The sequence below is a fragment of the Suricata suricatta genome, chromosome 15, assembly GCF_006229205.1.
Source record: "Suricata suricatta isolate VVHF042 chromosome 15, meerkat_22Aug2017_6uvM2_HiC, whole genome shotgun sequence".
Taxonomy (NCBI): Eukaryota; Metazoa; Chordata; class Mammalia; order Carnivora; family Herpestidae; genus Suricata; species Suricata suricatta.
In genome coordinates, this window is record NC_043714.1 from 77,576,175 (window position 1) to 77,584,352 (window position 8,178).

The 8,178-nt window shown below is 68.7% G+C and overlaps 2 protein-coding genes across 7 annotated transcripts in view; both read right to left on the minus strand.

Annotated features, from left to right (window-relative positions):
* Nucleotides 1-4,437, minus strand: part of MROH6 (maestro heat like repeat family member 6) — a 7,782-nt gene extending 3,345 nt beyond the window's left edge. For 5 of the 6 annotated variants that reach the window (XR_003903082.1, XM_029923252.1, XM_029923251.1 and 2 more), the window contains exons 1-9: nt 2,540-4,437; nt 2,270-2,422; nt 2,013-2,167; nt 1,367-1,484; nt 1,062-1,246; nt 834-971; nt 605-719; nt 361-504; nt 114-287 (exon numbers count right to left, since the gene is read on the minus strand). Coding sequence is in view for 5 of the 6 variants with exons in the window: in XM_029923252.1 (XP_029779112.1) it covers nt 114-287; nt 361-504; nt 605-719; nt 834-971; nt 1,062-1,246; nt 1,367-1,484; nt 2,013-2,167; nt 2,270-2,422; nt 2,540-2,974 (1,617 nt within the window). In the remaining variant the exon portion in view is untranslated. The remainder of the gene's footprint in view (nt 1-113; nt 288-360; nt 505-604; nt 720-833; nt 972-1,061; nt 1,247-1,366; nt 1,485-2,012; nt 2,168-2,269; nt 2,423-2,539) is intronic. The other variant, XM_029923253.1, reaches the window with a different exon arrangement.
* An 88-nt stretch (nt 4,438-4,525) lies between these two features.
* NAPRT (nicotinate phosphoribosyltransferase) lies at nt 4,526-8,178 on the minus strand. The gene is made up of 13 exons (XM_029923260.1): nt 7,995-8,178; nt 7,359-7,486; nt 7,195-7,277; nt 6,862-6,992; nt 6,616-6,731; nt 6,206-6,402; nt 5,983-6,123; nt 5,597-5,681; nt 5,407-5,487; nt 5,217-5,319; nt 4,917-5,071; nt 4,709-4,816; nt 4,526-4,639 (listed from the first exon to the last, which is right to left on the minus strand). Exons 1-13 carry the CDS (start codon nt 8,146-8,148, stop codon nt 4,577-4,579), a joined length of 1,545 nt encoding a protein of 514 aa, XP_029779120.1. The 5' UTR covers nt 8,149-8,178; the 3' UTR covers nt 4,526-4,576.

Consider the following 8,178-nt stretch of genomic DNA (forward strand, 5'->3'; position numbering starts at 1 on the left):
GGCGGGGACGGGGGCCGCGGGGGGGGGGGGGGGGGGGGGCGGGTTGGGTGGGTAGCGAAGGCGGAGGGCGGGACGGGAGGGAGGGGATGGCAGCCCGGCGGGGCGGGGCTTACGTCGTCCAGCAGCGGCGGGAGGCGCGGCCCCAGCTCGGTACTCAGCAGCCGCACGGGCGCCCGAGGCCGCAGCAGGAGCCTCCGCAGCGCGCCCAGCGCTGCATCCACGAGCCGCGCGTCGCCCTCGCTCAGTGCGCCCAGTAGCGCGGGCAACAGCTTGCTCACGTGCCGCACCTGAGGGGGCAGGGACTTGTGGGCGGGCCCTCGTAGGCCCCGCCCCTAGGCCCGCCCCGGGCCCGCCCCTCACCTTCCCGCGGCTCAGCGCCAGGTGGCCGAGGCCGAGCAGGCCCAGCCAGCGCACGGTGGGCTCCGGGTCACCCTGCCAGGCGCGGAGCCGCTCCAGAATGACCTCCTCCCGCAGAAGCCCTGCCGTGGGCCGACTCTGCAACAGCTAAGCGGGGACGAGGGGTCAGCATGCTCCAGGTCCCCGGGCACTGTCCAGAGGCCGGGTCCACGGTCACCCCCCACCGCCCGTGTGGGAGCAGGCTCACCCCGGTGAAGAAGGCCATCGCCGTGAGGCGCCGCGTGTCGTCGGCGCTACGCAGCCACGGCAGCAAGTTCCCGAACAGGCCTCGCAGGTGGTGGTCCGCATGGGCCACCATGGCACTGGGAATGGGGCAGAAACGGGCGTTCTCCCTCCTCAGGGCGCCTCACCCCGGGAGATGGCTCCGCCGGACCCCCTCCTGCCCCTGCTTCCCCCCCTCCCCCCCTGCCCAGCACCTGGCCAGCAGCAGGACGCCTTCGAGGTGGGTGTGGGCTCCCACCAGCCTCCTCCAGCCGCCAGCTTGCTCCATGCACGTGACCACCATGCGGCCACCGTCCCCGGTGAGCAAGGCCTTCAGGGCCTCGACAGCGCAGCTGGAGGTGGGGGCAGGCAGCGAGCAGGGGAAGGGTGAGGGCCCGAGGGCACCGGCCTGGCCCTCCCTTCGCTCGGGTGTGCGCCCTCACCTGGCGTCGCTGTGCGGCGGCCCTCGGTGCGATGGGGCCCAAGCCCTGGGGGTGTCAGGGGAGGACGCACGCCGCGCCAGCTGGTGTAGTTGTGTGACCAGCATGAGCAGGAGGTGTGGGTAGAAGCCCCGAGTGGCGCCCACGCAGCCGGACACAGCCAGCATCTCCCCAAGGGCACGAGTGGCCTGCGGAACAAGCAGCCCATCTCAGGCTCTGGTGCAGGCGCCGGCACGAGCTTCGAGCTTCGGGCGCCGAGGAACACCGCGCAGGAGCCTGGCGCCGCTGGGGCCCGGGGCGTCACCTACCGCCAGTGCCTCCGGCTCGGGCCCGGCTCCGCCCTTCAGGGCCCACAGCAGCTGTACCAGCACCTGCCCGTTCACGCGCTGGTTCCGGCTCAGGCTGCGCCACAGCTCGGCGGCCACCCTGGGGGTGCGGAGGCGGAGACTCGGCCTGAGGTGGGGGGGTTCCCCGGGCAGGGTGGAGGTGGCCACCAGGACTCCCGCATGGGGCGGGGCAGGCCAACAGCCCCTACTCCCCGCACTCCACCCACAAATCCCAGAGGAACAAGAAAGCCGGCGTCTGTGCAGGAAGAGCCTGCAACCTGACTTGCTGGCCAGGGGCCGTTCAGAACCCTGTGGGGGCGGCAACCCTCAAACAAACCGTGGGAACCGTCACTGCCGAGAACGAAACGGGAGAACTTCTCCTGGGACAGCGTAACCACAGGCCCGGAGCTCCAGGCTTACTGACCTCCTGGGGCTTCCCGTGGGCGGGGCTCCAGGGGTGACCTTGAGGGACTAGGCAGGCCCTCGGGATGTGTGGAGGGCGGGAGGCAGGGAGAGGGGATTGGGGCGCTCTCCACAGCCAGGGCGGGACCCAGCTGCTGACTGGGAAGAGGGAAGGAAGCGGCGTGGTGCCTTGGGACGTGGTGGCCGCCTCGGCCAGGCAGCTTACCGGTCAGGGGGCAGAGAGCTGGGCAGCAGCGCACACACCACCTCCCGAGCATGCTCCAGGGCCAGAGCGCTCAGTACCCGGAGGGCCGCCTGCCGGGGCCTCCCCTCCGCCAAGCTGGGCACCTGTGCCAGCAGCCCGCGCACCAGGGCGTACACCTGGGGCAAGGGAGCCCTCGTCAGTGCGGGATCACTTTCTGGACCCCCCAGCCTGGGATCTCCGGGCAGAAGCCTGGGGGACTGGGAGGGGGACTGGCTCACCTGCTCCTCCAGACGCTCCCCCCGGGCCTCCAGGGCTGAGGCCAGCATGAGGGCTGTTGCCTGGGTCCCGGCAAAGCCAGCCTCTTCCAGGCTGGCAGCCGCATACAGTGCCAGGTCAGCCAGGGCCCCCTCCTCCCAGGAACTCTGGGGGTCCTAGGGCGGGGTGGGTGGGGTGTATGACATCCCCTTGCCTCCCCAAATTCTCTTCCCCAGCACCTCCCCCAGCCTCCTCCCTGTGGTCCCTTCGGCCCTGCTTCCCTTCCCATTCACCTGGTAGAGCCCCTTGGGGGCTGCCTCTTGCACCCTGGGCAGGGAGCAGGGCGCAGGGCCAGCTGTGGGGACGGCAATGGCACCCATAGGCTCCGCCTGTGGTTCAAGCTCAGGTTCCAGCTGAAGGTCAATAGAAGAGGGTCCTGGGGGCTGTCCCTGGTTGGCCTGGATCCCTTCAGCCAGAGCTGTCAGGGTTAGGGCCCCCACAGGGCCCCCCCGGGCCTTGCCCCATACTCCCCAAGCCATGGCAGCTGCGCACCCCAAGCTACTCTGCGGGACCCAGCCTGCGGCCCCTGCCACTGGCTCCCCGGAAGTCATGCCCAGGCCTGACCTAGAAGTTCGCCCTGGGCAGGCAGGACCGGGACAGGCGTGGCGGCGCATGCGTGTGAGCTCATGCTCTATGCGTGTGTGGGTTGGGGAGCCACGCAGAGGCATCCCCAAGCGTGGCACACAGCAGGGGCTTGTGAAGGGCCTTCCTGTCCTTGCTGCTGGCTACGAGTAGCCAGCCTGAGGCCTGAGTGTCTGGGGTCTGGCTCTGCCACCAGGGCCCTGGAGAAGGGACATGGTGGATCTGCCAGGAGAGGAGAAGGGCCCTTCACTCCTGACCTCCAACCCCTCTGGGTGGGGCAACCCCACAGAAGTGTACCCAGCCCTGAGGAGGCCCCAGCAGCGGCCAGGGGCCAGAAGTCTGGGCCCAAGCGTGAGCTAAAGCCTCACCTGATTCAGCCCTGAAGAAGCAGATGTGGCCAGGCAGGGCCTGGGGTCAGGGGCTGGGCTGCCCTATTGCATTCCGACCTAGCCAGACATCCGGGGGATGCTTTGCTTGGGAGAGCCGTCACCACCTCTCGGCTCAGGCAGCTCCGGGGTGGGGCAGAGGATGCCTCCCCGGCGCCCTTGCCGAGGCCTGCCATGCTTGGGGTGGGCCCTCTGGGTCCTGGCACCTAGGAAGCCCGCAGCTGAGAAGTGGTGACCCGTGGGCACCCGGGGCTGCTGTACTGGGCCACGTGGGTGTTCCGGAGTCTTTCTCTCTCCAAGCCTCATGCTCCCCAGGGCCTGTGCCCCAAATCCTGTCATCCTCACCCAGTGAACAGGTCACTGCCCTAAACTTAGGGATCTGGAAGAGCCAGTCTGGTCAGATACCTGGAGAGGCGGAAGTATTCTAGGAAGCACCCCCCAGGAAGCCTGCACCCCTCCACATGCCGTCGCCTGCCTTTGCCACCTTGTGCTGGCTGGATCGGAGGAAACTGGCAGCCCTGCCCCACAAACCCCAGAGCCTAGAACATCTCCCAAGTTGCCAAAGCTTGGCAGAAGCCTGACCAGCTTCGTGTGCACGAGGCAGGGCCCGCCCAGCACCCCAAACCTCTTCACGGGCTCTAATGTGCTCCCTGAGCTCTCTGTTTGCTAGGCCCCTGCATCAGGAGCTGGCTCCCCCAGGCCCCAAGCCCTGTGACCACGTGACAGATGCTGGGGCCTGGAGAAGGCCACCTGGGTGGCACCCGCGAGCCCAGCATCGCCGGCAGCAGCAGGAGCCCAGGACACCTGCACATCTTTGGCTCCAGAAGCTGGCGGTGCCCCACTGACCTCTCTGGGGCAGGGCCCCTGGTTGGCGAGGAGTCTGGGGCCGTGCCTGGATACCCTCTCTCTGGCACCCATCCCTGCCCCGTGGCTCCCCCTCCCCAGTCCTCGGCAGTAACTCCACCAACTCCTGGATTGGGCACCAAAGCCTCCCTTTCCCCATGGCCTTGTCCCCACCGGCTTCAGATGTGCCGCCCCTGCCCCCCCAGTCCAGCTTCCTGAGCTCTGGACATTCCCCAGCCTTGGCCTCAATCTTCGCCACCTTGAGACCTCAACACAGGGCAGCGGCCCCACCCTGGCAGAGGCTGGGCCTCCCCTGGGGGCATGAACCCACGCTCTGACCCCGGACTCGGAGGTCCTGGGGGTCAAGTGAGTGGCAGGGTGGGTGAAGAAATGACACAAGACAAGTTGTGCAGGACAGCAAGCAGTCATGTTGGCTTCAGGCAGTCCCCAGCGCGGTTCTCATGAGGACCCTCCTGCACTCAGTCGGGCCACCAGGGCCTGGAGCTCATCGGACAACGCAACCTATAGGAAAAAGAGAGAATGACAGGTGGCCGTAGGGACGGAGGGCACACAGGGCGGCCATCCACCTACCTGGTAGAGCGCAGGCTGTTCCAGCTGCTTGTGCTCAGGGCTCAGGTGGCCCAGGGACAGCTGGGCGAAGGCTCTAGATTCGGCCAAAGATGGGAGAGGCTCGCACAGCTGGGGGAAGAGGGAAGGAAGGGGTGGGCCAGGGGGCAGGGGCGGGGCCGGGCCCAGGTCCGGGTCAGCGCAGACTGGGGGAGTCGCTGGAGGCGGTTACCTGTCCCTGCTGGACGCAGAGCCGCAGCAGGGGCTCCACGCTGGCAGGCCTCACAACACAGGCTTCCTGGGTCCCTAGAGGCCAGACCCTCAGCTCCTGGCCGGGCTGGGGTGGGGGCTCCTCTGCCAACTGCAGCACATCCATCAGCAGGGACCCTGTGTGCGTGGCAGGAAGAAAGTGGGGGCCCGGGGGCTGGGGGGGGAGAGGCGCGGCGGGGTGGGAGGGGCCTCACCCTCGGGAAGAAAGTGGGGGCCCGGGGGCTGGGGGGGGAGAGCCGCGGAGGGGTGGGAGGGGCCTCACCGTCGGGGCCCCGGAGCCGGAAGGCGGCCTTGCTCCCAGGCAGCGTCTGTTTCTCGGGGTCCTCGGTCAGCTTCATTCGGGGCTGGCCTCCCACAGACACCAGCTGCAGAGCCAAGTGCCACGATCATGGGACTCTCCCCCACCCACGGTCCCTCCGGCCCGCGCCGCCGGCCCCGGCCCCTGTCTCGACCTTATAGACGCAGCCCAGGGAAGGCTGGCGGGGGCAGGTGACGACGGTCGTCCCAATGCCAATGACATTCACCTCACTGCCCTGGAAGAGAAGGGGCGAGGCAGCACTGAGCCTGGTCAACATCTGCAGGCCCAGAGCCCTCCCACCCACCCCTGGCCTGCCCCGGCCCCCGCCCCCCGCTGCCAGCCACCTCCTGGGCCAGCCGGGCCAGCTCTTCCTCGTCAATGTTGTTGCTGACGGCAATGGGCACCGACTCCAACCAGGGCATCTGGAACCTGTGATGGGTGGACGGCCCTCAGATGCTCCTGCCTTGCCTAGTCACTCTCCCTCCTCAGTTACTCACCCCTTCCCACCTGAGAATTCAGCCTCAGCCACATGGGCTCTGGCCTTTTGCTTATGAGCCCCTGGGGAAGCCACCCAGGCCTCCCCCCTACCAGGCCCTGATGTCTCTGCTGTGGTAGCAGCCAGATCACAGCTCCTCACTTTGGGAGGAGCAAATCCCTCCCTCTGCCCCATCCCAACACCCCTGCCCCAAAGGGGTCTCTCAGCAGGCACAGCTCCTCCCAGAGGACTCACTGGGCCGAGACGGTCCTGAAGACTCTGCGAATTTCCCGGGCCTGCTGCAGCAGGTCACCACTGTCCAAGCGCACGCCCACGGCTTGGTAGCCCAGGTCCCCCAAGGCCAAGGCTACTGCCAGGAAGTTAGGAAGACCGCTCCTGCCAGCCAGGACAGGAAGGGTTGGTGGAGGGACCGTAGGTGCTCAGCGGAGCCCACCCAGGGGTGGCGCCTGGGCCTCACCTCTGCACACTGTAGGTGTCCAGCAGGCCCTGGAAGGCCCGGGGAAAAGCCAGGGCATAGGCCACGAAGGCTGCCCGCTCGCCCCGGTGGGGCTCCTGCACCCCCAGCCCCAGGTGGGCACAGACGCGCTCCAGCCATGCCTCCACACAAGCAGCCAGGTCCACCCTGGGGCCCTGACTGGCAGCTGGAGCCAACATCTATGGGAAGGGGTCAGGGTCAGCAAAGGATGGGCAGGCTGAGGGTCTGAGCAGGGCTAAGGCTGTTTTCTGCCAGCTTTCCAAGCCCAGCGCTGCGGCTACCTGCCAAGGTGGCTCAAGTGGCCCAGGCATGGCGGCCCCTCCCTACCCTGAGCAAGGACTGGCTTCGGGGACTGCTCTTTGGAGGGCAGCGGGGGAAAGAGGGATGCTGACCGGATCAGGTGGCACCTCAGCGCCCGAAAAGGAAGTGACGAAAGAGTGAGCCAAGGTACCGGCCACAGGCACCCCTCGAAGCTGTCCCGCGAGCACGTTGCTGCTGCCATCAAAGCCTGCGGGGGTGGGGTGGGGGTGGGGGACAGGTGGGCGAGGGTGTCAGGTGGGCATCAGACTTAACTGGAGGGGAGGGCTTCTGGCAGCCTCCTCTTTCCCTGACCCCCGCCTCCCTCCTCGGGCTCTTACCGCCCAGGTAACTGTAGGTGGAGGCCGTAAGGCCCCCATCAGGGCCCTGAGCTCGCCGCAACCCCATCTCCAACAGCCGCTTCTTCGGACCGGCGATCAGGCGAAGCCGCGCAGCGTTGGTGGCGATGAGGCTGTCGGGGGGGGGCAAAGGAGCAGGGGACCCGCGGTGAGGGTCCTCTCCAGGGTCCTGCGCTTCCACTCACTGAGCTTTGAGGCCCCACCCCAAGGAGCCACGCCCCCTCAGAGGCCGGCCCGCCCCCCCCCCGGAAGTCGCCGCGCTTCCTCCCGGGGCCCAGCCTTTCCCGGGCTCCCCCCGGCCGGCGGGGGCCCCACCTGGCGTAGCTGACGAGGCAGAGGAGTGGCGTCTCCAGCAGCTGCACCACCAGGAGCGGCCCTGACACCTGCAGCAGCGGCACCTGCAGGGAGCGTGGTCAGCTGGGCGCCGCCCGGCCAGCTCGGACCCGCGCCCCTCTGCCCTCCGCTCGCCCTGCACTCACGCTGGGGAAGGCGAGGGAGCCCTCGGGCAGGGCCCGCACCGTCACACCGGAGCAGTCGAGGGTACGAAGGTGGTCGAAGAACGCGGGGTCCGTGTCGGAGGGCAGCACCGAGGCCAGAAACTGCAGGTCTGGGGATGACAGTGGCCCTCTGTGGGCTGGAGCCAGCGCAGGCCGCGGATCCTCGTAGGGGCTGGGACCGCGGTAAGGAAAGGGGGGGTCGTGGGGGGCTTATGGGACCATGGGAGACTCTCGTCAGGCAGAAGGCTTGTCCGCGGCTCGTCAGGGCTGGAGGGACTGGTCTAGGTAGGTGGCAGGTAGCCTGGAGGGGTCGGGGACTTGCCTGGCAGGGGGAGGGGTGGTTGTCCTGGCGGGGTCCTGGGGGATCGCCAGGCCTGAGGTGGAGGTGGGAGGGGACTGTCTCGGCGGGAGCAGCTCATCTAGGTGGCGGGTGTCCTGGGGGTCGTAGGGGCTCGCCTAGACCGGGGTGGGATGTCCTAGCGGGGTCAGGGGCTCAGCGGGGTCGTGGGGAGCTCGCTGGGGCCCGGGGAGGTGGGTTGCCATGGAGGGGGCGGCTCATCTAGGCAGCGGGCGTCCCGGCGGGGTCGTGGGGGGCCGGCCAGGGTACGGTGGGGCTACCTGCGTCCCGCAGGCGAAAGGTGCGCAGGAAACGCACGCAGTCGCGCAGCCCCGCGGCCAGGGCAAAGGCGCCGCCGAAGGGGCAGCGGCGGAAGAAGAGCTCGAACTCGGCCTGGTCCCGCGCCCGGCCCGCGCGCCAGTAGCCCAGCGCCATGGTGGCCTGGTAGAGGTCGGTGAGCAGCGG

What these genes read in the sequence shown, in the direction of transcription:
- NAPRT (XM_029923260.1), bottom strand. Translation starts at nt 8,148, where the DNA reads ATGGCGCTGGGCTACTGGCGCGCGGGCCGGGCGCGGGACCAGGCCGAG. An exon ending in TGCCTCGTCAGCTACGCCAG is followed by an intron (nt 6,993 to 7,194) that starts GTGGGGCCCCCG and finishes CCCCCCCGACAG; the next exon opens with CCTCATCGCCACCAACGCTG. An exon ending in TTCAGGACCGTCTCGGCCCA is followed by an intron (nt 5,682 to 5,982) that starts GTGAGTCCTCTG and finishes CACCCATCACAG; the next exon opens with GTTCCAGATGCCCTGGTTGG.